The following is a 27820-nucleotide window of genomic DNA, read 5'->3' as shown; positions in this document are numbered from 1 at the left end:
GTTACGCCAACAACTCTAACAGCGTTATTTCGGCATGCTCAGTTTTCCTCCTGACCACTGGGGGCGCTGTAGACACATTTAGTGTATTCTGTAAACCGTCAGCCATCTGCCGCAGTCAGTTAGCTCAAGCGGGAATGGAAAATGGAGGACTGACCGAAGATCGAGGGCATATCGTCGGTATCTCTAGCGTGTAGGTGGGTAGAATGTAACAATTCAGTGTTTCAGTAACGTTAGAGTAGTGTTATTTTTTGTGCAGTGGACCCGTGCCTTAGCTTTGTCTTCATGCAGGGATTTGTTCTGCTCCAGGTATTCGAGGCAATGTTGAATATGATGCGCCTGACGTTAGCGGTAACGTTAACTTGTGTACAGCTGAAACTGCGCTGTTATATTTGACTCTGGTAATTCACATTGATTTGTTAAACATGGTTATACCTACCTAATGAACGTCTGTCGTGTTATGTTTCTTGTAGGAGCTGCGTTTTATATACGCCTAATGGCAACAGGTTGAGTTTTTCGCGTTAGCTTGCCCGTGCTGGTGGTGGCTAGTAGCTTTAGCCAGGGTTGCTAGCTACGAGTGCACGTTTTGTTACGCTCAGTTCCTCGTTGTAAAGCGAAACTATAATCGGCGAGAAAGAAGACATGCAAGTGCGCGCTTATCGTTACACAATGGATTACCAAGTGTTTTGCGCCCAGTAACTCAACAGTATTCGTGCAATTGTGCCCATGGTTTACGTTAGCTAACGGTAGATTGTTTAGTGGTTTGGTAGAATGTTGGCTTCGCGGCCGTCATTGATGTCGGGTGTGCAGGAGGTACCTTAGCTTGTAGTTTATTTTCTGATTTCTCTAATATGTTCCGACTTGTCTCATAAGGATACATATGTACGTTACAGGTCACATTTTACAATATACTTGTGACAACGATGCATGGTTGTGATTGTGATTTAGCGTCAAGGGTTAATATATCATGCGCTCAAAGGCCCTTGCAGGTTGCCTCCCTCGGTGTCGAGCAGCATTACCGGACCCTAGTACGTCTGTTACATACCGACATGGCTTCACAGTAAACACATCATACCGCTGAATTAGTTGTGCATCATGCATGTGAGAAATTTGATATAATCGCTTTGTCTGAATTATACGCTCGCGTTAAATTTGATCGTCGTCCGGGGCCCCTCCCACCTTTCATGGCAACAGTTTTCTCCCAGTTCACGTGGCACGGTATCGTGACCACAGGCACACTATTGGAGGAATCCTGTTTAATCACTTTTAGCCTTTTTGTAGTGGCCCATCGATACCTCCGTTTAACAACAGATGTAATTATTAAAAAAACAAACAAACATAGGATTTTTAAACAAATGCATTCAACTGTTAAATTATTTAAGCTATTCACTATGGTTTCTTAATACTTCTGTGAATTGTCAACAAATTGCAGACCACTCCCTTGCATATTAAATCAAAAAATCAAAATTGACATTTGTTTAGTGTATATTTCATATGTATTGATACTGATTTGTATTGATCATGTAAGTGCAAAATTCAGTTGAGCTGCTCAGCAATTGACAAACATCTGTTAGTCAACATCTTAAATTTCCAGAAAATGAACATATGTTGTTGTATTTAATATTTAAATAAGTCCTCCATGTTCGATGTTGCATCTTAGCTGTTCTGTGAAGCGCAGAGTACTTTGACCCTAACTTGTGTTTTCCTGTCTCTGGCAGATCCTTTGTCCTTATACCAAGCCAGATGATTACTGCTGTGGAGCCTTTGTTTTGTTTGAAGAAGCACTCTGTTACTCAACATTGTTGAACTGCAGGTACAGACATTGGCTATTTACTTTAGATATACATTGCATTATATTAGAAAATGAAAGATTTGAATCGTAGAATGGTACAAAAGTGTTTTTTTCCAATATTACACAACCTTACATTCAACATTAAACTATAAAGGGTATGCATGTGATGTGACTATACACAGAAGTTGCCACAGTCTTCGCCCTAAGTAGCAAACATGCTTCACTCAGCATCAACTGTCATGCATTCATGTTGAAAATACTGTTATAAATATCAAAAGCTGTTCAATCAAGTGGTCTGAGTTAAAGCTGTTCAAAGCAGTCAAATGCAAGGATAAAAAAACAGGCACACATTTTATATAGACTGCAGAAGGTTAAACATCATGAAAAACAATTTTTCCAAAGATGACTGCAGGCAGCCAGAATATCCTTCAAAATGATTTTGACGAGGCTGACAAATGCGTAGAAGGAAGAAAGTGTTAAAGAATTATGACCAAGGTCCCTACTTGGCAGGACATTTTACAGCTGAAAAGTGAACTTGTTATTGATGTCTGGTAGACAAGCTACGTAATGGAGACACTGTGTCTAAATGAAGCGTTCTTGTACCATCGTTTGGAATTTCTGTACTGCAATTTCTGACATATACACTATATATCAGCTAGTTCTAGTCCACAGAACACTGACTGTCAAGGATATTGTATGTGTCAACATTGATACTAACGGCCTCTATGTTTTCAAGCTAAGTGTTTGTTTCTCTCAGTATCGCATCTCTCCCCATTCATAACAGCTATAATGAGGTTGTTTAGTTACTCTGTGATGGCAGTATTGGGAAAAAGTGACGTAATTGCATACTCTCAATAGAGCTGCAACTGAGAAAACATTTGTTGAATTAATCCTGTATAATGCTAATAAACCTAAGTGTTATATTTGTAACAGTATTTTAGAGCAATAATGTAACAGAAACGAAGATATTTAAATTTTTTAAGACATGGAATAATCCCAGCACTGCCTAATGAATAAACACCTGGCAGCCCTCAGTGTTTGTCATATTATGAACTGAATAGAATGACTCATAGCTGGTCTCTTGTGCTCCTCTGTAGACGTTCAGTTTGAATGTAGTGATTGACTCCATCATCTATGGAGAAGAATGCGAGCCCTGAGCTCTCTCTAGCTCCTGAGCCAGAGCAGAGCCAGGACCTTATGGATAGCTGCTCTCAAGGTACCTTGGATGAGCTTCTTTTCCCTTATAATAAAGGGGTGGGGGACATTGTAGTAATACCAATTGTGGTGTCAAGTTCTGTGATCTTTGAATGATTCTAAATTTTGGTGAAGATGTAGGGTAAGTATGGGTCATATCCAAGTCAGCCATTTTCAAATTCATTTGATTCACGCCTATGCTTGAAACAATCAGTAGTTGCTTGGCTGTATTGGCATGTTGGACTCTGTTGATTTAATTATTTGCCCACAGCCATCTTTTATCATCTGTTAACAGGTTTTGGAGAAGGGGATAACAAGCAGAGGCAACAGTTTCTCACTGAAGGCGAGAATGTGGCCAAAGAGACACTAGACGAGCCGGATACATCTTTCAAGGCTGACAGTGAAGTAAAGAAGACTTGGGGTTTCCGACGGTCCACTGTAGCAAAGAGAGAGATGCCAGTGGAGGCAGCAACTGACATCCCTGAAAACCGCTGTCCTGTACGTCGCAGTGGCAGGCAGTCTAAGCGCACTGACAAACTGGAGGAATTCCTCTTGACTGCCAAAAGAGGGTCAAGAAAGAGCGCCCCTCCCAGTCTGGAAAGTGGAGATCCTCCTTCCCAAACCCCGACAGATGCAGAGACTGCCTCAGAAGCCAGCTTTGACGGTAACGCTGACACCAAGGCTGTAGAGGACAAGGTAGAGTCCCCAGAGAGGAGGACGAGAAGTGGCAGTAGGAGGCAGACGCAACGGAAAACCAGTGGTGGCCGACAGACCCGAGGGGGCGGTGGACTGACAGTCAAAGATGAGGGTAGCTCTGAGAATGAGGAGGACAGCAGAGATGCTGCCAGTAAGGATCAGTTACCGGACAAAAAAGATGAAAAGAGTTCTGAAGATGTAGGTAGCACTGATACAGTACAGCCTCAGCCAGAGCCGGGCTCTGAGAAGACGAGAGATGTCGAGGAGAACAACGAACATGGAGATAAAAACGACAAAGCGGAAACGGAGGAGGAGTTGGATAAAGAGACTGACGAGGACAGGGGAGACAAGTCTACGGCAGTGTTGGTAAAACGTGGACCAATAAGAACATACATCAATAAAAAGAAGGCAGCCAATAAGAACACTACCCCTGTTAAAGCTACTGCTTCTGCCAACAAGAGCACTCCTGTCAAGAGGGAGACCAAGCCAAAAGCTACCCAAGCTTCTGGAAAGACTCGCAGGCCGCAGTCACAAGACAACGATGATGAGAATGATGATGATGATGACGACGACGAGGAGAATGACTCTTCGACATCTTCGTCTTCATCATCCGTTGAGTCTGACGATGGCGGATATGACCCCAATGCACTTTACTGCATCTGTCGCCAGAAACACAACAAAAGGTATTTTGTTATCTGTTGTTTTTATCCTTTGTTATTACCGTAATTACAATGAATACAAGGTCTACTTAATGCTTTTAACGTTTTTATAATGACGTACGTTGTACATACTTCATTTTGACATTTTGTCATTGGTCTTTCATACTTTGCTCAAAAGGTTGAGGAAAGCCAGACAGAGTTCTTGTTGAGCATTACTTTGAAGAGAGGTGCGACTGTAAATGTTCTGTGTCACTAGGTTCATGATATGCTGTGACCGCTGCGAGGAGTGGTTCCATGGAGACTGCGTGGGCATCACTGAGGCCCGCGGGCGCCTGATGGAGAGAAATGGGGAAGACTACATATGCCCCAATTGCACTACTAAGAAAAACCAGGTGGTCAGACCCGCCACATCTAACCTCTGTACAAGTACAGAGATCAGCAGGATCAAACCTGACACTGCTCCTCTGACTTCTGCGCTCGCTGTCTCTGCTGCAACTGCTGCTGCCACCAGTGGAGTAGACTCCAGTCAGTCAGCTGTCCAGGCTGTGGTGGTACCTCTGTCCTCCACAGCTGCTGGAACTGAGGAGAAGGGATCGGAGGACCTGGGCATCAAAGGCAGGATAGAGAAAGCTATTAATCCAACTGGAAAAAAGAAGATCAAGATCTTTCAGCCGGTAGGTTACAACTTATCTCAGCTTACAGGCTTTGAATTACTGTGTTATTATGAGTACAGCTATTAAATCATTGTCTGCATTGTTGTTCTGTCATTCATTACTTCATAGTGCATGCCAAGTGTTGTCCCGCTAATCTAAATTTCAGTAACTATGATGCCATGATTTATTTAGCGCTGTAAACAGTTCATGCAAATTGAATTCCAGTTCACAGTTCACAGTTCACAACGGTCACTGTCAAAGGGTTTAAATGTGTGGGTGAAATGTAAATTGTAATTACTCATCACTGAATCTGTGATTGGAGTGCAGTGCCCAATGACTCCAGCTGGTAATGTCTTTTGAGTCTGCATCAGTGGTGTTCCTATTTTTATATTAGGACCCAAAAAGGAGAGGCCTCTTATGAGCACAAACCAAATGGTTAAAGGCATGGCATCTAGTAGCCTACCACAACTTGAAACTGAAAACAGTTCTGCAAAACATAGCTCACGTTTAAAAAATGAGTAGTAAATTGCTAAAACTGGAATTGTGAAAACACTATACATTATGGCATTGCTCATCATTAGCAGTTAATTTTATTGTGTACTGACTTGAAGCAGGCTATACAGCAGCCAGCTGAACCAAAAGCGGAGCAGAAATCTGCACCCACCGTGGAGAAGAAGGCCGCACCAACAGCAGAGCAGAAAGCACCATCAGATGCAGAGCAGAAGGTGGCATCAAACGTAGAGGTGAAAACCACGCCAACAGCAGAGGTGCCAGAGAAGGCCGGGCAGAAAGCTGAGGAGGAGTCTTCTCTTCCCAAATGTATTGGGCCTGGTTGTGAGAATAACGCCCAGCCAGACTCTGTGTATTGTGGCAACGACTGTATCCTGAGACATGCCGCTGCTGCAATGAAGTCCATCACTGATGTCAAAGAGCCCAAGCAGAAGGACAAGGACAAGGATAAGGCCAAGGTTCAGAAAACCAAGTCTGCACCAAAGGTAACTCGGACCACTTGAAATGATGCCTTGATGTCCTTAAAGCAAAAATGTTGAGGCCTTTTGCCTCATCAGAGCCTGTGCAGGGTGTCAGATACAACATATTTGTAGGTTATAATATCAGCAATAGTAGTGGAAAGCCCTGTCTTAGAAGTTTTGTATGAGTGTCAAACAATGTGTGTCATGGTCATAGTAATATAGATAATGTGTGTTGTGTTCGTTGCCGAACGTTTGGCGTAGTGTTAGCATTGTTGGGTAATGAATCCTTGGATTCTGGTGTGACTATTGAAGACAAGTACTTTTCTGTCCCCTCTCTGACCTTGTGCTTTAATCATAGCATGATAGTTTCCACGGTTTCATATATATATGTACATGAGTAGCTGCATTGGGGTGACTTGAATGAAAATTTTGTTTAAATGATTAGCACTACAGCGAACCCATGGTCATGCGTGTGCAACGATCATTACCTAATGTTAACACTCTCAGGTGTTAGTATAGTCATATAGTCTCTGGGATGCAGGAATGATAAAACTAATTTTGAGAATTGTCTTGGCTGTGTCAAGTCTGCTTGCTGTGGCTACACCCTGTGAATTTTATTTACTTTCTCATGCCAGAATGCCTTAATGTTTACATTAGAAGAAGCAAATTTAGAGGGTTAGAACCTAAATTTGTTCTTAACACAGTTGTCATATGAAACGGGCTCACATCAAATAGGGTCAGATCGTGATGGTAACCTGCACTGGAACAGGTTATGTTCAATGGATCAGAACAAAATCCGCAAGTGGCCTGTCTACTGTCCAGTCAGCTCGTGCGGACAATGGAGTCATCATTCCCGCTGGATCATTAAATGCACAAATGCCCTACATGCAGATTAAATCAACAAGTTTTTCAAGGGTTAGACACCCTGAATAACTTTGTTTTACAAGCTAAGTTATTATGTCAGTGATAAAATAGTATGTTGTGGCTAAATGCGTCTACTAATGTTCCCCAGCACTAGAGTGAAGGGACATTTTGATATGGAATGGGTCACATTAGGGGACCATTTTCCCAGTGCACCATAACAATGTCAGGTGATAAGCCTGTTATTTAACAAAGGAATATCTAAATGAATGTGGCTCTTGATAGTTAATCCACACAGCATTTTGTTTAGTTTATTTAGTTGCATTTCAAATGTTTTCATGCAGTCATCCTGTCTTTTCAAAGGTCTTTTTCCACTCATATTTATGTTACAGTCTGGACATTATTCTTGCTTTTACTGTTATTACCATTTTATATAGTTGTATATTGCTTACATTCTGAATCTTTTATTAGCTTGCATTAGCCTAATATTAACCTAACTTAGACTGCAACAACAAAACATCCCCACAGGAGTCAACAGTCCTACTCTAGTGTTAAACACTCCCCTTCTTATGTGGTGCTCTGTTAGAAGTGACTGGCAAAACCTGCCTATTTGATTTGCATTCATTCATTGGATTAAAAAAAATCCTGTGGTAATCCTTTACTCTAATGGACTTCTATGAGATTGAACCTCTAAGGGCTGGTGAAGGGAACAAACAAGGATGCACACTAAACTGGCATATCTTACCCTGCATGCATTGGGGTCATCCATCATTTCAAGTCTTCTGTATATGCAGGAAACTAATCTTCATTAGGGTTAAACTTGAAGAACTACTAGTTGGAAGAAAGCCCGACTGTTGGGACTGTTCCTTTGTGATACAGAGTGCACTTTTGAAGAACTTTTTGGCTTATTAGCCCAGACCAGTAAAATGAACCTGCCAAGAATAATTTAGTCCACAGTGTACATTTTTCACCGAGGCTTGGGTGCTACATGCAAAGCAGTGTAAAAGGCTGCCAGCTGAAACCTGGTGTACACAGGACTGCTGCTGATTTACTCTGAATTATCACCATTAAATACCATGCACACTATGTGAACAGTGGTTAGAGAGGACAAAAGTGTAAAGCAGGGAGACCAAAGACTGTAAGACTTAATAATTTTGTTAACCAAGGGCAGATTTTCCTGCCATTTGACAGTACTGCACAGAGGGACCCTCTTTTTTTTAAAGGCCACATAGCTCTAGATAAACAGGTCTGTATTTTGACTGTAATGTTATTGAAACAATGCTCCGAGTGCTGTCACTAAAACTCCTGAATGTGTGTTTCTTCCCGTCCACCCAGAGGGGCGGTGCTGGTGGGAAGAAGACACAGAAGAAGACCATGGAGGAGTCGGACAGCGAGGAAGATCTCAGTCCTGATCCAGATGAGGACGACGAAGATGAGCATGCTGAGGAACACCCACCCCCGCCGGCCACTGCATCCTGGTCCAGCGACCATAATTACATTGCAGTAACACCAGAAAAGACTACACCCATATCACCCACAGTGTTAAACAAAAAGTGTATGTATCTCTTTGAAGGTCTTGGGTTGTTGAAACCGCATTGTTGTTTTTCCATTATAAGTGTGGTTCCTGTCATGCTAACATAATTTAGAAATGATCCGTACATTTGGGGAAGAACATGAGAGCTCTGGGGATGAACTCAGCTGTATGCTAGACTTCAAAATGATCTGCAAAGTGTTGTGGTTTTGATAATATAAAGGTTCTGTTACTCAATGAAATGTTGGCAGCTGTGGAAAAGGTAAGTTATTGGTGGCATTGGGTAAGTATTTAAGAATCCTGAATTTATTTATTTCGAAAGGGGCACTCCACAGATTGAATTTAGGATCATTTGATTAGTGGCTGGGGGGGACAGTTGTATAATGTCTCTCTGTGGCTCTGGAAGAGCTTTGCGAAGTCACCAGGGGTATTTCAGCTTGGGAGACATCTGAGTGCTGAATGTTGAAAACTAAAGGCAGGACTTTGAAAGATGAAGGCATTTACTGGACGGGGGCCGAGGGTCGAACAAAAGATACTTATGTATTATGGGGAATGTAGAATCCAGTGGAGTTTTTTTGGATCTTGACCTACTGTGGACTGAAAGTCAGGAAGCCCTGGTCTCTGTTCCAACTGTATCGACTATTTATTTTTTTTTAATATGACTCTTCAGTTCCTCAACTTTTTGGAAGTGGGATGCTAAATCACTGGAGTCCCCCTTTTGAATACCTCAGTTAAACTGTAGGGCTGACGAAAACCTATAGGGGAACGTGTGGTAGATATAACAGGAGACAGTAATCTGATGCTTTACAGTGAGATGTGTGGATGTGATGAATGGACTGGTGCTTGTGTGTATGTGTGTGATTCAAGTGACCTCAAATCTCTCCACTTCCTGGGTTCACCACCTCAGCTGTTGGACCCATAAAAAAGGTCATTCCCCTCCTTTTCTCCAGCAGGTAGGTGTCTCAGAATTCCCCCATATTAACGTGGACCAATGAAGCTTATATTGAGCTGATAATATCAGCTGTAAAGCATGACCTTGTGTTTTTTTCTTTTTTTCAACCATTAATTTCATAGGCAACAGGCTGACTTCTTTCAACGTTTTTTGATTCATATTGAATATGATGCCTAACTACTCAGTGGAAAACTGGCTTTAAAATAAAAGGTGATATAACAGATTTTAGGATGCCTCGATTGATTATGTGAGCAGTGTTGGCTTGCTGTAGGATATCCTGACCCCTTCAGATCAGAAAAGCATATACATCTGCTAAGTCTACACACACTGATGTGGGATGTGACACTCAAGAAGCCCCTGGATGGTGAACAGCCAGGGAAGAAAGAAGCTCTGCCACGGAGACCAGACCACCTGAGATACCACAGTGAAATTCAGAGTGACCCCAGCAGAAGATGGAAGCTGAAGACCTGGTTCAGAAGAGGGGGACCCACCACGCTCAAAGTTTTTCACACACATTTTGCACCTGACTATATATTGAGGGGAGCATTTGTTGCAATGAAATGTGGACATTTCAGTTTCCTTACAAGAGGTTATTGAAGGCACCAGAACTATCATTATTAAATAGCGAGTAATCTTAAGCAAATGCATCTTTTTAGGTCAGGAGATCAGTGTGAGCAATGATTGTGTGATTAGCAGGAGGTGGACATTCATGGCTCATTGATTTGTGCTTTCATAGTCCTTATTTTGCTGAGTGATGCTGTGATTGGTGTGACAACCTATCTTCAGGAGATAGTTGACTTTGCTTGCATTTAGTCCCCACACTGTTGCTCTTTGCACAATACTATTGGGGTTTATACATTTGAGTAGGTGTGTAGTCAGTGTGTCTAACTGGCGTTTGTGATTATACTAATGCAGGTTTAACATGCAACTTGGACATAAGGGATGATTCTCAGGCATCTGCAGATACCAGTTTGAAGAGAGGTTTGAGTGTTTATTGTCATACAAGTCTTGGTGCAAATTGGTTGGTACACTTAATATATTTTGAAGTGAAAAGTTTTGAAGAAACTCATGTACCTGCATGATATATTCTAATGACAGAACCATCAATGAGGCTTTGGTCTAGTTTTTGCCTCATGAGCCGGTGATAGTTAAAGTTTGTTCATGATATGAATGTTTAAATTTACACTTTAAGAGTGAGTAGGTTTATCATTCTCACTTATTCCCATTTATTCTGACCCATATGTCCCTCACATGCAGTGTAATGGAGCTTTTATGTGTTAGTACACAGGGAAACCTGTGGCCACAACAGTATTTTAGCCAGTGAAGAACTGGTTGATGCTGCTTGCCTCTCTCATTCAAATGAGAAACCTGGTAGTTGTTGTGCCCCCCCCCCCCCAGTAAGTGCTGATATGTTAAGAGTTTGTACAAGACTCAAGTCAGTTCCTGGTCTCCTGTTTGGATCTGTGGGCACTGAGCTGTCCCTGCACACCCCTCCCAAAGATCATTGCTGCTAAATAATGTTTGGGAAGGAAATGCTTCGTTCTCAAATGGACTTGCATTAACAGCACAATGTATTTGCTGCCAAAAATAAAGAGGGGCCTTTTAACTGCCCATTTGTCAACTTTGTGTTTATTTCAGAATGTTTATTGCAGTGTTCAGTGTGTATGTGCACAAGTAATTATGTGAATGACATTTAATTTTGGCTCAATTATAAGTTTTATTGTTTCACTTTTTCTGTTTCTGGGCATCTTAAAACAATGTGGAGCTTTTTCCTGTTAAACCTTACATCTCTGAATTACAGATCCCAAATCATGCTGTGGTCAAGTGTATACTGTCACATTACCTGTTGCATCTGCTTATGTGGTAAATTACCGTATGTTTTAAAATATTTGATCTTGTTCTTGGTTTCCAGCCCCCCCTAAAGAAGAGAAGCAGAGTGAGAAGGAGCAGAAAGAGATGGAGCCAGCCTCGGCTCCTGAGAAACTTTCCCCAGCGTCCGTAATGCCAGTCAAAGGAAACAAGAAGACCCCAACCACTAAAGCGGCCAAGGTTTCCCCGAAGGGCAAGAAGCCTTCACTTCAGACTACGAGTTCAAAAATGTCAAAGAAACCTGCAACACTCCCTAGTAGAACTGCAGCAAAGTCTAAGAAACCAGGCCTGTCGGCTGCCCATACCCCTTCTCCGATCCCTCTTGGTCCAATCCACGTCACAGGAGCACTGAGAGTCACCAAGTCCAACTTTACTATCCCTAAGAAGCAGCCTCAACAAAAGGATGTTCCATCGCATAGTCACTCCTCCTCATCCTCCAGGGTCTCGTCATCTTCAGCTCCATCCAGCCACTCCTCTTCCCCCAGATCTCAACATCCAGCTGCTTCAGCGCCCCCCTTGCCGCCACCACCCAACAACCAGATGAGACAGAATATCCGCCGCTCATTGACAGACATCCTCTACAAGAGGTAAGAGCCCCACAAAACCTGGTTCAGAATACCCTGTTTTCTAAAATGCTTAGAGTTAATCTTTGATGTAACACTTGTAAACAAGATGCACCAATATTTGTTGTGTTCCTGACCGCCAGGGTGAGCGACAGTGATGATCTGAAAATGACTGAGAGTGAGGTGGGAAGGCTGGCAGTTGCCATTGAAAAGGAAATGTTCAACCTCTGCCTGAGCACTGACAGCAAGTACAAGAACAAATACAGGTCCCTCATGTTCAACCTCAAAGACCCTAAAAACAAAGTGAGTCAGCACAAAACATGCACTTGTATTTTTAATCAAGTATGATTCTCGTGTGTACGTAAAGGCAATGCTTACAACCTGAAAAGCCTTTGTTTTCTTAGTTTAATGTCATTCATATTGAGATGTTAAAATACTCTGTAATTTGTTGCTCTCAGGGCTTGTTCTACAGAGTGGTGGGTGGTGAGGTTAGTCCCTTCAGACTGGTGAGGCTAAGCGCCGAAGAGTTGCTTTCCAAGGAGATATCAGAGTGGAGGAAGCCAGATGCTCCTGAGGTACCTGTTACTTCCCTTTAACTAAATGCCAAGCACCAGTCAGCTAGAGGTTCAAAGAGCTCCCTGATGGGAGTTTTCCTTAAACAAACGCATCTATTGGATGCATAACATTTCTACAGTGTATATTGTTATATATTGTCTATATTGTTGTGTATATTGCAGGCCCAGTCTCCCGGTGCAAGGGCACATTCGGGGCATTCCAAACTGGGCAACAGGCATGACTCTGGCTCACATAGCATGGATATGGACGACGCTCCACCTACATCTGATGCAGATGTATGTATCTCTACCACCACTTCATCTTCTCGCATGGCCTCTGCTGCAGTAAGTGGTGGCATGCTGCCTTTCTTAAGCTTTCACACTTTTCTTTCCACCTTGGCACGGGCTCCTCGGTCCACTAACTGTTTCACAAGGTAAAGACAGTGGTGGAGATATCACAGGTTAGTTGTCTCGCTAACTGTCCTGTTCTTCAATTCAGATTCTTTCTTTCACAAACCTTGTCTTTATTCATCACTGTTGGACAGTGACCTACATGCATCTGCCCTACACTTGTGCATCCTAATAATCCATACTTATGGGTGTTATGTGAATGATAATCAGATCACCAGAGATTTGACGGAGATCCTTCTTTTCTGTGTCCACAGGACCAAGATGATTCTAGCGCCACTCCTTCAGCCTCGGCTCAGCCCTCAGCTGGGGAGGGGAACAGTGGCGGCAGCATGCCAGACATTTTCAGTACCATGCTCAAAGACACCACCGCTGAGCACAGGACTCATCTGTTTGACCTCAACTGTAAAATATGCACAGGTAAATGAGGGGCTGATATCAAGTGTCGGGGTATTGTTCATCCAGTGGATTAATTGTGATTGGTTATACAACGGGTGTTTTTTTTAAATTTTGCCCTATAGGTCAGAAGATGGAAGATGAGCCTGCAGCTAAGAAAGCCAAACTGACCAAGAAGCCTGAAACTAAGCTGCCTAGACAAGACCTGCACTTGTCCAGGTCAGGGGATGTCAGTTCTGTCCAAACAAAGCTCCCCACAGCTGACCAGCACCAAGAACCCTTAGTCTACCAACACCAGATCCCCCCATCCTACCAGTCTAACATGGAGCCAGCTGTCCCAGAATCACAGCCGCAGCTTTATCAGGAGGACCTCAACATGCTTGCACCTCCAGCCCCGGCCCCCGCACCCGTCACCCCTGCTGTGTCCTCTGTCAGCATCACCCGCAGAGACCCACGCATGGCCAGGCACAGCTCCGGAGTGACCGTCACCTACACTGCTCCGGAAAAACCCATCAGCAACTCAGCAGAACCGCTCGCGGCTCCCGTCATTGCTCCTGCAGAGATCGGACCCAAGGCACCACTGCCAATGCCCCCAGCTCCGCCACCTTCAGTAGCCGTGTCCAAACCAGCGAAAACAAGGTGCTCAATCTCATCACTGTTTTCTAGATTTGCTCTTCCTGGCATTGCTGGGTTTTGTCGTGTTAGTTATTTGTTATATATATTTTGTGTATTGTGCTAAAATTGCACAAGAATGGGTACAGTAGCGGTGTCATTGTTTTTAAGAAAACCCTGCACGAGATAAACAGTTTGTGATAGACTGTTTTGGTTTTGCAGTTCATCTGAGCCTCCTCCTGAGGGTGAGACAGCAATCTTCCTCCATGGTCAAGAGAGAATTTGGAAAGGATTCATCAACATGCAGTCGGTGGCTAAGTTTGTGACCAAGGCTTATCTGGTGTCAGGATCCTTTGAACATCTGAAAGAGGTTCGTAATTTTGCCTGGTTATTAGGCTCATACTTCATTTGAAATGTAATCGTCATTGAATGCAATGGGCGTACGTAAGCGAAAGCATCATGCTTAGTATTGTCTATGTTGTGCAGGATTTGCCAGACACCATTCATGTTGGAGGACGCATATCTCCGAACACAGTGTGGGACTACGTTGGGAAACTGAAAACCTCGCTCTCCAAGGTTTGTTTGGAGAAAAATGAATTTCTATGAAAGTGCTAGCATCTTCATTTAAAGGCCTTGAATCACGTACAGTCTATTTTTTCCTCTCTCTGTGTTTGCAGGAACTGTGTCTGATCCGTTTCCACCCAGCCACAGAGGAAGAGGAGGTGGCATATGTCTCTCTGTTTTCTTACTTTAGCAGCAGGGGGAGATTTGGTGTGGTGGCAAACAACAACCGTCGCATCAAAGACCTCTATCTCATCCCGCTGGGCTCAAAGGATCCATTACCCTCCAAACTCTTACCGTTTGATGGGCCAGGTAAGCATTTAAAGGGATACACACATATACCTTTTGGTGACATGAATATAATTGTGTTTATTTTGATGTTTTTGCTGTCAAAAGTGTTGTTTTCTGTGTTTGTACATGTGGTGAGTATATTTAGTGTAATCTTTGCATTTGGACCCAGGTTGTTTGATTCAAGGGTTTGTACTGTAGGGGGCACTCACACTCCTTGTTGAGTCTCTGCTGGAAAACACCACTGTGCACGTGACAGCTGCTGTGTTCTCTGCTGTGTATCTGACTTTGTATCACACATTTCTAATAAAGGAAGTTTGCATCGCAGGTTGTGCCATTTGAGTCCAGTCTCAGCCTGTTGTTTCTTAAGACTTGGCATGTATGTAAACATAATTGAACTACTGTATAATCAATAAATTGCTGTGAGGTAATTGTGAGGTCAGTCATTTTATACCATGCTGGTGTTCATATGGTAACATGCTGCACCACTGGAAGAAATCAAGCATGTTCTTAACATGTGCCCCTAAATGAAGAGTCAGTACTTTATCTAAACTTTTCAACCAGTGATTAACTTGTAACCAACACTGTACTCAGGCTATTGCAGCTGTAATATGTCCATAGGTTGTCCATCTCAGAGGGTCTCAAACATCAGTTGATCTACTCCTGAATGTTGTACCTCAGAAAGAGAATATCATATACATGAGGTTTTCAGTACCTGAGTATCATCAGAAAAAAGAAATTACACATCTTGAATGTACGTGATGTTTCTGTATCTGGGCTGGTCGTGATCTCAAATCAAATTTCAACAGGAACTAACTTATGCACAGTTTACTACCTGTTGCAATCCTTGCAGTTGTCTTTGGCAATTTGGGTGCAGTGTAATGATGCCAGTGAATAATTTAGAGTGATTTTAATTTTTTTAGATGTCCCCCAGTTTTATCTGGCGGTACATCCACAAATCACTTCAAAACAAATCACCAAAACAAGCCTACTGATGACAAATGTTTCTCTGCAGCTGGCAGGCTTTAACTAATGTCAGCATGTTTTTAGCTTTTCTTTTTTAATTCACGATTACATTTAATAACTGCTGACTTTTTGCTGAACTGTAGACAAGGAAACTTGCATAGTCATATTACTACTGTTTCATTTTCCATATAAAAGGATATACTTTGGGCTTGAGAGAACTTTGATTTCATATCTGATAAAGCCTTTTGTCGTACTGGTTCTTTGTGTATCATGTCACTTGTTTGTTGTTTCTTTACATAAGTCAGAAATGCTCAAGCAAATCTTTTAGCGGTTTTATAGAAAGAAGGGCAGTCTATTTTGTCAAATTGTCTGTACACGTGTAGATGTTTTCTAAGATTCTTGCTTTGTCCATCTTTCAGGGCTTGAACCAGCTCGTCCCAACCTCCTCTTGGGGCTGCTGATCTGCCAGAAGGACAGAAAGCGAGCTGGGGCTCCGTTGGAAACTGAAGAAAAACGATCCAAGACTCAAACCAAAGACGCAGATGACACTGGCCTTCCAAAGCCGCCATCTTCAATAAGAGCAGAAAGAAGCACACGGCAGAGTCTCGAAATCCCCTTCAGCACGACTCCTCCAGGGTCACCTCCATCCAGCTCCTCTGAGACATCAAGCAGCACTGTGACCACCTCCTCAGTCCTTTCCTTGTCCTCTGTAAAAACTCCTGCCACATCCACTGTCACTGGCAAGGACTCCCCATCTTCATCCAGCTCTGTTGCTTCTTCTGCAGCATCTGCCACTCCTCTTCAGACCATCCTCAAAACTCTTTTTGGGAAGAAAAAGCATGACTCCGAGGCTTCCCACTCTCCGTCTGATCAGGGTGGGGAACTCTCCGTCCCGCCTGCTACAATGCTAGACCCCATTGTGCAGCAGTTTGCACAGATTTCTAAAGAGAACCAGGTGGAGGAGGATGAAGATGATCGACCGTATGATCCAGAAGAAGAGTATGACCCCAGTAGGGGCTACAATGTGCCTAAGAAGCCTGTTGAAGTAGTAAGCAAACCTGAAATCTCTAAGCAGCCTGAGGTGATTGCGAATGAAGGTGATGATGTGGCATATGACCCAGAGGATGACTCCATTTTTGAAGATGTCAAAACTTTAGCGCCGGGTCTTGCTAAGGCTGCATCTGAATCTATAACCGATCCACAAAAGATCTTGGAGAGCCTTAAACAGATTGGGGAACAAACATTCCAGAAACAGGGAGAACACCAAATGTCATCCACAGGGACACCTGGTGCCTCGTTGACACTCCCAGACACACTCTTAACTCAACCTACCAAATCCCTTTTGGCCGATACTCAGCTACTGCAGCTTGGCAAGAAGGTTGAGGAATTAGTTAAGTCTTCATCGGTTGCTCCCTTGATCAACCAGAGGAGAGACCCCCGACAGAGCAGGGATCCTCGCCAGGCTGTTGCTGGCAGGAAACGGACTGATGAACCTGAGGAGAAAGAGGAGACATCTGCTCTGTTGCTGGATTCTACTCCTTCACAACCTTTGGTTCAAGAGCCTCAGCTGTCTAACGACTCTTTGCAAGGCCCAGTGACATTGCTACCTTCAGAGGGAGTGAAAAGCGAGATGCTACCCTTTATGGAGACGGAAAAGGCAGAGGTGTCAATTCCGTTATTGGGAGAGGAGGTGGAACCTGATATGGAGGTCAACTACCTGGATGAGAAAGAGGTGAAAACTGAGGAAGCTGAGCCAATCAAGGTGGAAACAGAGATGGACAAGTACAGTATTTGGCCAAATGCTGCCAGTATTTTAAAAACCGGTGAGGACTCAGAGTATGAGGAGAACAGCCAGGATACACCAACCACAAGTTATTATAATGAGCCTGCAAACACCTCCACAATAACTTCAACAATCCCAGTGCTCACGCAGAGCACAGCAATGGTTGAGTCTCAGTCCCATCACGTGCCTCATCACATGTCAGCGTCAGGCTTTGACAGCGAGTACAGACCTCCAGCTGACATTCCCCCACCATCCAGCTTCCCCCCTCCCCATGTGATGCAGGGACAGAACCTGATAATGAGGCCACCGCCGATGTCTATGCCGCCACCCATACAGGGTCTTCCACCAATGTCAGGCCCCCCTCCTCTGCAGGGACCCCCTCCACCCATCCATGTTCCTCCCCCAGTATGTGGTCCTCCCCCCCTACAGAGTGACAGCAGTCAGCAATTTGGCCCACCTCCAGCTGCATACCCTCCCTATCAGAATCAGTGGCCAGGCACCCAGCCACCACCACAACAGCAGCCTCCCCCTGGACCACTTCCTCAGAATATCATGCCACCCAGAGGACCACCACTACCATTCCCTCCAATGGCCCAGAGAGGCCCTGCTCCTCAATTGTTTGATCCCTCCATTCCCCCTCAGCACATTGGACAGCAAGGACCCCCTCCAGGCCTCCCCCCACCTCCTTCTTTTGATGGACAGAACGCCTTACCTCCACCAAGATTCACTGGTCCTCCACCACCATTTAATTTCCCTGCCAACAGAGGTCCCCCTCCACCTTTCACAGGGCCACCTCCTGCTCACTTTGATAACAGACTCCCTCCTCCGTCCCACTTCCCAGGGCCCAGGGGTCCCCCGCCATCTCAGTATGGTGACCATGGGGCTCAACCCTCGATGGCAGACCAACCTCGAGGCCCAGCAGACCAGTATAATAAAGACTTTAAGCTAAATGTGGACCAGAATGCAAATCCTCTCCATATGTTTAAAGACAATCAGGGTCCCCCACCTGGTCCAGCATACCAGGGACCTCCACCTAACCAATATGAGGACAGAAGAGGCCCACCTCCCAGTTGTGAGATGAGTGGACCGCACTTCAGTCCACATAACCAGTATGGGAGCTCCAGACCACACTCACCACATCGAGGATCTTTTGATGAGCACAGAGGTGCTCCCCCTCATGAGAATAGACCCCATCCATCTCAGCGTTTTGGAGGATCAGAGCGGTACCGCTTCGATAGGCACTCTGATGAGGCTAGACCTGTTCGCCACAGCGGGCCACTACTGCCAACTCCTCCAGAGGCTCCCTTAGGTCCTCCGAGCCGCATGGGAGCCCACAGTCCAGAAATGCAAAGGGATGACCACTGGCGCCGCCACTCTCCTGAAATGAGGAGAAGAAGCAGCAGCAACACCACCCGAGAGGACTCAGAACCCCACAGTGGAGACCGCTTCAGTCGCTTCGAAGGAGGCCACAGGGAACCTGCCCCTGGACTCTCACAACCCTCCGAAGAGAGACCAAGGGAGCTGTCCGAGGACCGGCGGAGGGAAAGAGAGCGGGAAGCCCCCCACGCTGGCAGGCCATCATGGGACAGGAGCCAGGTCAAGCGGTGGAGCAGAGAGAGAGAGTGGGATAGAGGCAGAGAAAGGGACCGCGATCAGGAGCGTAGTCGAGAAAGAGACCGCAGCAGAGGGAGGGAGGGCGACAGACACAGGGAGACAGAGGGAGAGCGACACAGGGATCAAGACACGGACAAGAGGAGAGACCGGGAGAGAGACAGGGAAAGAGACAGACCCAGGGATTCTGACAGGAGAGACCACGACCGTGACAGAGGGAGAAACCGTGACCGAGAACGTGATCGTGACCGAGACCGAGATCGAGATCGAGATCGAGAGCGTGAGAGAGAGAGAGAGCGGAGACGGGACAGATCCCGAAGCAGGGAACGGGACAGGGACAGAGACCGTGGGAAAGACAGGGACAGGGATAGGGACAAGGACAAGGACAGGGACAGGGACAGGGACAAGGACAAGGACAAGGACAGGGGCAGGGACAGAGACAGAGACAGAGACAGGGATAGGGAGAGAGAGAGAGACAGGGACAAAGACAGGGATCGTCGGGACAGGAGCAGGAGCAGAGAAAAGAGAGAGGAGAAAAAGGACAGTAAACATGATACACCCAAGGAGAGTGATAAAACTGCAGAAAATAACAGTAGCATGTCCTAGTCTATTTTATGAACACTACATTATGGTTTTGAGAGACTCAAATCTCTTACCAGTTGAAGTCATCACTGTAAATGTAGATGAACAGTATTTTGTTAAATTTCCACGGTTACGTTCCTACTAGAAAGAAGTTTGAAAATGTTTGTATTCTTTTGTCACTTAAAGATTTCTAAGTTTGTTTTATCACGTTTGAAAAACAAATAACTAAAGGCCATCTAGGTTGATTGTGTACAAGATGTATTAAGTAGGCTACTGAGTCCTATTACACATAACTTTCTCCTGTCAAAGCATTTTTTAAGAAAACAATAACATAACTGGTAAACACACCATTTGCAATATGTAAATATGAATGTACTTGTGTATATACTGATGTTTTTTTTTATCATACTTTTCTAAGTAGAGAAATGAAAAGCCATATATCTGAGATTGATAATGTGAAAGTTAAAGGCAACTCTGTTTACACACAAACGTGTGTCTATATGTCCAGCAGGTTTGAACTTTAAGGCTGCAACTGTCTTTAGTATACACCCCATCAATGGTTGTTAATAAAATGTCTTGATTTTGTTTCCGCTCAACCAATTAAACCTGTTTGATGACATGTTTGTCTCCGTTGTCAATACACATTTGTGTGTGCGTGCATGCGCGTGGAAAGTCTGAATTCAGTCCTTGTCCCTGTGTAATATGAGATTGCTTCGCTTTCACACTGTGGTTCAGTAATACATGAGTGATTCTTGGTGGTACAGAGTCACATGACCAGTGTTGCAGTGCCTTCAAAACATTTACCTGCTTTTTGGCATCATCGGTCATAACATTCCATCTGACTGATAATACAAAGTGTGGAGAAAGCATGTGAGGTAAAGACGGAAGGAGAAATATTTTTGGAAACCAAATAAATTCTTTTTAATTTTCAAGAATCAAAACCTGCATTAAAAACCTTTCATAATGCACAATCATGAGGATTACTACACAATTCAGAATAAAACAGTACTTCCTTCCTCCTTTCATCATTCAATCATTAGGTCTCTTTTCTGTAGTTTGCCTGCAACACAACTGCCAAACACAAAACTGAATGTACCCTCTTCTTTTCAGTGATGATCAAGCCTTAAATGTGACACTACCAGTGTAGTGTATGGGGGGGGCACTGACATTAATAATATATACAAAAATGCTCTGTGAATCTAATCTGATTAATATGCATAACACTCTTACTTTAATAGGAATGAATGCAAGTGTGAGAAATCTATGATCATGTGAGGCATTTAAGTATAAAGCAACAGGACGTAAACTCTGACAAAGATCATGTGCAGTATGTGGAGTGTATCTGCCTCTTCATCACCGCCCCATCCTCTCTGTCTTGTGAGCCTCTTCTCTTCAGTTCTTGATATCTGCATTAATTTGCCAGAATCACCCGAGCTCTTTATAGCAGTTTACGCTTTGTGATCACCTCCTCCACCAACTGCTGCTGAAGGCAAATCTATTGTAACAGTTCTCTCTGCTCTATGGCGGCAGTCATCACACAGCAGGATTTCAGGGTCGAGGAAGCAACATTGTAGCCAGATATAAGGCACACGGCGTGTCTCACTTCCCTGCTACAAACTGATTCTGAGCAGCTTTTAGTATGTATTCAGAATAGAAAAGTAACAACATAAAGTATATTCAAATCAGACAGTATGCATACTAAATATGGTTGATTTTGAGTGTGGTGGCGGTGCACACTATTCCTCCGCAGCCGGGGAACTGTAGGAGCTACACATGGCGGTAAAAAAAGAAATTGTTGTTGGTAGTGAATCAACCCCAAAAGATCTGGAACACATTTTAGGGAACAATACTTCGATGTCTATTTGTGAAGTGTAATTGGCAGCATCAGGCATCATCAGGCAGCCCAGACCACATCCTCTGAATTTTCTTTGGGCACCACACAAACTCATCTTTACGGTCATAGTTCAAATAGGCAAACTTGATGAGACGCCTGCGCTGCCTCTTATCAAGGACAGCAAACACAAAGTAGTTGAGAACGCTGTCCTTGACATTTGGGAGTTCTCCGTGGACGAGAGTCTCCTCCAGGAAGAAGCGGACCAGCGGGGCCTGGTACTGAGGGTACCCCAGGGTTCCCTGGCACTTCAGGATGCGGGTGATGCGCAGGTTGTTATGAGTGTGACTGTCAAACAGCAAAGAGGCAAATAGATTATTCAGCGGGTTCTGTTACTTTTAGTGATGGAGATGTTTGATTAAAATTCAGAGCTCACGTGTTAAGGTTGTTGAATCTGTCTCTCCAGTTTGACGCTCTCTGGACTTCCCCTGTTTTCTCGTCACACAACTCGATACCATAGAAGTCCAACATGAGCTTGTAGGACTTCAGCAGATTTTCCTTTGCAGTGCTGTTCTCAAGGAAACCCTGAAGCAAAGGTAGAACCTCTGTTATATGAAGCACTTTCGTCTGAAATGTTAACTTTGTAGCTTTTAGCAGTTTACCTTGATTTCTTCTTTTGTCAGTGGACTGGCCTCATTGTTCACCCCCGGTTCTTGCAGCGGGAACAACCTTTGAGAGGAACATGTCATAACAAACTGAATAAGCTGGACTTGAACATTTTACATGACGTCTGTGATTATAGAGTAACTTACCATTGAATATAGGTGTGCACATACTCCAGTGCGTCATACTCACCAGACCACATATTGTGGAAATTGTGGATGTAGACACCTGATAACAGAAACAAGTCACCGGAGGTAAAGACATTTGTAAATGCATGTCCGGACAGTCCCACATTAAGATTAATCCAGTGGTTTCCTGCCTGGTGGCTGGCCAGATGTTGCCGCTGAACAAAATGCTGATCATTTTTTTCTTACTTTTCTATAGTTGCTGCTATTCTCAAATACTCAACTGTTTTACTCATTCAGGTGTAAAATTGATTCAAATGAAACAATGTGAGTAAGAAAATGACTCTTTGGACATGCTGCTCACAAACATCAAACCTGTGATGAATGCTGATGTGTAGATGTCACTTTGTTTTGAGAGGTCACAGGCCAAAAAAGTTCAACACCACTGAATGAATCCTTATTCTTGGTTAAAAGTGTTTTTTCTGATGCAGATTTACACTAAAGTTCCTATGATTTGACACATTAAATCACAATGGAGAGCTTGTTTCATTTATGTCCATGGACAATGGCCTACCGTCGGGTTGAGAGGGCCTCAGTCCGAGGTAGAACATCAAATTAGGCTTGTCATCCTGCACAATGGAAAAAAAAATGCTCTTAGACAAACAGTTTTTCTGATATTAATTAATATCCAAATCATATAAACACACCATGACATCATGTGTGTACTTACAGATGCTGGCCTGTTCCAGTGTTGCAGCCGGAGCTGGTTCTGTAGGGAGATATCAAAGAATAATGTGTGTTTTGCTTACATTTAAACATGTATACTGGGGAATTATGCACGTGTGTGTGTGTGTATGTGTGTTATGAGATTTTTATAGTATGATAACTGACTCAGAAAATATCACGGTTTCACGGTGTATGATTTTACACAATAATTATTATCATTATTAGTTACAATGACCTTTAAAAGAATGAAAACAGCAGGGTTACCTTTGATTGAACAAAGTCATTATTATAATTCCATATAATTTAATAACACTAATATGGTAGAATTCAACAGTGTAAATAAGCAAATGTGAATGATATGATAACCGTTTATTTCCACATCACGGTATAATGTGAAGCTGGTATAGAGCTGCAACTCTAGTGTGTGTGTGTGTGTGTGTGTGTGTGTGTGTGTGCAACTTACAGGGTAGTCATGCCTGTAGTTGTGCATGTCTCTTGCTGCATTTTCAAATCTGCTGAACTTGTAGTGCTACACAGAAAAGAAGTGCAGGTCAGTTTAAACTCCCCTTCTCCACCACACCTCAAAGACATGTTGCACTTTTATCTCCACTACATTTGTCTGACACCTTTAGTTACTAGTTACTTTTCAGATTACAGTTTTTCATTCCCTTCCTGTCCAGTAAAAACCATTGATCTCCAAACATGTTGTTTTTGAATGTGAGTATTTCTCATGAACTGAAGGATGAAATGTTCCTTTATGAGCTGAGATAATCCTGCAACTCCTTAAACTAAAGAAACAATCTAAAAACCCTCTTGGATTCGCTGGAAGCTGTATCGTCACAAAGCTGAAAACAGGTTGTTTTCTGAGCTCATGAAATGTTTAGAGATATGTGGTTCTGTCAGGACGCCGACGCTACAAACATATGATGACCTCATAGAAAATGATGCATCGCTGTAGATGAAACTGTCCAACAGTATATAAAGCAGTTAAACTAAGCTCAGCCTTAAACATCTGCAGCAATAAAATGCAACACACACATTAATGCAGCAGGAATATTAATCCAGAAACATCAGATATAATAATAAAACACTGACAGGAACCACTTCACTGCACACTGAGCACTTTTACTGTTCATACTTTTAGTACATTTGGCTGATAATACTTACATTTGGCTGATAATACTTAGATTTTGCGTGGATAACCTTATCCCTTAACCTTTCCCTTATCGGGATCAATAAAGTATATCTAGCTGTCTGACTATAGTAATGTGTAAGGTTCTGGATGCAGGACTGCAGACAGCGTGGTATTAGTGCTTTTACTTAAAGTGAAGTAAAGAATGTGAATACATTTTCCACCACATGTAGTTAAAACAACATTGCAAACATTGTTGTAAATTCTGTCACCCTGCCACCCCCCAAAAAACCTGTTGACTTCAAAATGTAACAGCTGTCTTCAAATAGCAGGAAAGTAATTCTCCCACATGTGTGGTAAATAATAAAGTGACTGTGAGAGGAGCAAAGGGCAAAGCTGGAAGTAAAAAACAGGACGTTATTCCAGTGCAGGGTGGGTCACTCACACGTCTGGACGCTGCGGGTCTCCACGTGCGCTTCACCGGCCCCCCCTGCCTCTCCTCCGTCTCCCACGTGGAGTCATAGCCACAGTACAACTCATCTGAAGTCTCCACTCGATACACCTCGCTGTCTAACTCATCATCATTATCATCATCACCTCCTCCTCCTTCTTCTTCTTCTTCTTCTTCTTCCTCACACCTTGGCTCAACTCGACACCCCCCACCTTCAAACTCGTCACCACCTTCATCACAAGGCAGTGCGGCCCTCTCCTCATGTTGACCCTCACCGTCAGACCCCACGACCTCCACTCCACAGGGTTTGCCCTCGCCGCTCCCTTCAGGCTCATGCCGGCGTCTTCCTGGATCCTTTCGCCAGCCGATCCCTGCAAACGCAGGCCCGACTATCGGACGAAGCCTGGCAGAAATACCGCGCCAGAAGAGGCAGAGTCTGCGCCATAACCAGTCGACCAGAGGGGCCAGGCGGCTGTATCCAAGCCAGGCCATCAGGAGCACCACCTGTCTACAGAGGCGACACAGGACTGACACAGGGCGCATCTGAGGTCAGTGTGCTGTACACGAAGCCTGTTTCACTTTCACTTTCCCTCAAGTTGTCGTTACAGACTTTACAGAGAACAGAAACTTAGAAGAAGTTCCAACCAACGCCCTCAGACGGGCTGGATCAGCTGGTTCCTGTGTGAAGCTCAAGACCTGAGCTGAAACATGATGTCTGCAGTGACACACCGTCAGGAGCTGCTGGCTCACCACAGCGGGACAACATCTGCAAACACAAGACTCAAAGAAAGAAAGAAAGCTCAACGTTCAGCAAAAGCAGTGAGAAGTATGAGCGGCCATGACCTCAGTCCTCTCTCAGTCCATTCAAGTATGTAACTTTAATGTAGGCCAGGTATCTGGATGAAACTTGATTTAATAATCAATTGGATATGTTAACCATTTGCAATATTTAACTTGAATTAACTTTTCAGGGATTCAGGGAGTTTTAACCCTTTAGATTGTGCAGACAATCTATTGAAAATATACTCCTGAATTTGCAATTTGAGTGATATATTTAGGTACAAATGAATATTAATTGATGAATGTTAGTCTTATTTTATTTTTTTACATAATTTATCCATCAATCACCCCAATTATGGAACAAGCCTATTAACTGAAGACTGAACGTATTTCAGAACCGAGCAACATCCCTCTCTCAACAACACCTTTATTTATTATGATGAATTGATTTGTCAAATATTTCAAATTAATGTGCACCCTTAAAAGAAGTTTCCTTTAAACATTTTCAGATTGATGGATGGCTTGAAGGAATCTGTGGCTAACATACAAAATGTGATTCACTAACAAAGAGACACTGATTTTTAGTGGTTTAATGCGTATTATGGATGGAGGGGAGCAGAGGTAATGAAGGAGGATACACTGGGATGAGGGTCAAAGGACGAAGAAAAGGAGGGTAAATTAAGGATTATTTAAAAAACAGGGTTGTTGTTTCACTTCTGTAGTTTATTATCATGCACATGAGTCCATGCCATGTTATTCAAATAATCTCTCTGTCTCATATTTAAGTGTGAAACTGTCCTGTTACATTATCCATCCATTCAGAAACTCATCAGTTCAAGATTATTAACAACATGAAAACAATAAATTGGTTTTCCGTGACAAGATTTGTTTTTGCTAAAGAAATTCAATTTGATTTTCTGTCTGTCTTATTTATTTTTTTTTTTTGTAGTCTAAAATGTGGGCATCAAAGCTGAAGTAGTCTACTCACCAGGACATTCACAGGAGGAAAATTACCCTGGTGCCAAAACATAGACAGATTTTTATTTTAACTCTGTGATCTTGTCCAGAAAACGTCACAATGACTATAATTTCGAAACACAAAGACTGCAGTTGGTTGCAATTTTCTGTCATTTGAGAACAGTGATCCATATCATAGAAAACATCACTTTTCGTCTGTTGTGTCACAGTCATCCTCACACCAGGTGCCTCAACCGGAATGAGGCACCGCTCCCTGAAGGTGACGAGGAATTAAAGATGATGTCCCTGCCCTTTTGGCTAATAAGGCTCAAAGGACTGTTCACGTTAGCTGCAAAGTTCAAGCCTGTTTCCCTCCGTGACACTGATAACTGGTCACCACAGACATTAGCCCGCAAGTTCACATAAAGCATTTTTTAATTTTATGACGCACACTTTGTCTCTGTGCTATATGATCATCTTAACGACCGTATTTATCTCCACCTGCTGCTATCAGTGTAAAGATAGCATCATGTTTGCAGTATATTTCCCCCTCCTCATTTTCTTCGGGGGTTGGCACTTGGAGAGATGAGCGTCTCGACTCCATTCAGTGGACATCCTGCTCTTAATGTCTTCCTGTGGAAGATAAAGGGATGCACGGACCGTCCTGTAGAACAGAGAGATATGAGATGAGTACAGCAGATAATACTAGCGTCATTACTTCATGGCAGCAGAGTTGATAAACTACAGGATCCTTATTAAAAAGGTCACCTGTCCCTTGCAGTGATTGCTCAAAATACAGGTTTTTGTTTCCTCCATACGATGTGAATCTTACATAAGGAACAGACGCTGGATAATACTGATGTAAGCACTGAGTGCTCTCATTGAGTGGACTCAGTGGCTGGGCTGTTATCTTGCAGGGACTCCTTTCAGAAGGAGATAATTGCTCTCACTGCCAGTGGAGAAAATCAAGACGAGTCTGCACGCCACACTGTTAACATCTGCTTGGCAATAGATTCATTTGTGCTTACTAAAGCGGGATAAGGCCCTGTGCTGTCTCTGGAAGATAAAAACATAGTGTAGAGATAGCCATATGTTCTATATGGAACAGAGGCAATAAATGTGGATTTTAATGACAGATCTCAGGCTCTTTATGGCCTGGTTTAGTGCATGAATAGGCCCCACAAATTGGAATGCCCTCCTGAAATAGATGGGAACTTCGTGCAGGATATGAAACTGAAATAACTTGCAGCGTGGAGCTGCGGCAGGCAGCTTATTTTCTGGCTGCTGTGCTGTGGAACCCAGTTAGCATGACACTGAGCAAAAACCCAGCACTGCGGACCTCAGTGAGGCTCCATGAACCCGGCCGCAAATCACCTCCACTGTCTCCCTCTCACTCACTCTGCGCGTTGGACCTAGTTAATGACGAAGGCTCGCTGGATCACCCAGCGACCGAGTGTGCTTGATAAAGGTCAGCGCCGCCACCAGCTAATGCTTCATCGCACAGAGTAATACTTTAGCCAAGCGTATTGTGAATACTCTGCACATGAACGCTTCACAGGGCAAAATAATCACAAGAGTAGAGTCTGGAAAGGCCTGCTGTTTCTGCTGTGCTTCCCTGTGGCAGCCACAGACACAACACACACAGACACTCTGACA

At 43.6% G+C, this 27820-nt stretch overlaps 2 protein-coding genes across 9 annotated transcripts; one reads left to right on the top strand and one right to left on the bottom strand.

The window, feature by feature from the left end:
- Nucleotides 1-95: 95 nt before the first annotated feature.
- LOC121614481 (death-inducer obliterator 1-like) lies at nucleotides 96-20118 on the top strand. 8 transcript variants are annotated; one of them, XM_041948376.1, is made up of 17 exons: nucleotides 96-194; nucleotides 1716-1810; nucleotides 2887-3005; nucleotides 3279-4362; nucleotides 4595-5012; nucleotides 5606-5986; nucleotides 8159-8378; nucleotides 11219-11762; nucleotides 11882-12041; nucleotides 12197-12313; nucleotides 12476-12637; nucleotides 12958-13120; nucleotides 13222-13735; nucleotides 13931-14078; nucleotides 14195-14284; nucleotides 14386-14581; nucleotides 15943-20118. In XM_041948376.1, exons 3-17 carry the CDS (start codon nucleotides 2924-2926, stop codon nucleotides 19521-19523), a joined length of 7860 nt encoding a protein of 2619 aa, XP_041804310.1. In that variant the 5' UTR covers nucleotides 96-194; nucleotides 1716-1810; nucleotides 2887-2923; the 3' UTR covers nucleotides 19524-20118. The 8 variants fall into 8 exon arrangements, with proteins under 8 accessions (XP_041804310.1, XP_041804317.1, XP_041804288.1 ...); XM_041948383.1 differs by having other exon boundaries at nucleotides 5603-5986; nucleotides 12476-12589; XM_041948354.1 differs by having other exon boundaries at nucleotides 5603-5986.
- A 283-nt stretch (nucleotides 20119-20401) lies between these two features.
- Nucleotides 20402-25022, bottom strand: LOC121614567 (opioid growth factor receptor-like). The gene is made up of 8 exons (XM_041948507.1): nucleotides 24422-25022; nucleotides 23308-23373; nucleotides 22849-22887; nucleotides 22693-22747; nucleotides 22143-22221; nucleotides 21993-22059; nucleotides 21767-21915; nucleotides 20402-21678 (listed from the first exon to the last, which is right to left on the bottom strand). Exons 1-8 carry the CDS (start codon nucleotides 24968-24970, stop codon nucleotides 21384-21386), a joined length of 1299 nt encoding a protein of 432 aa, XP_041804441.1. The 5' UTR covers nucleotides 24971-25022; the 3' UTR covers nucleotides 20402-21383.
- Nucleotides 25023-27820: the final 2798 nt, after the last annotated feature.

This window comes from Chelmon rostratus, chromosome 2, assembly GCF_017976325.1.
Source record: "Chelmon rostratus isolate fCheRos1 chromosome 2, fCheRos1.pri, whole genome shotgun sequence".
NCBI lineage: Eukaryota > Metazoa > Chordata > Actinopteri > Chaetodontiformes > Chaetodontidae > Chelmon > Chelmon rostratus.
Note: the sequence above shows the minus strand (reverse complement) of the source record. Positions and strands in the feature narration are given on the sequence as shown.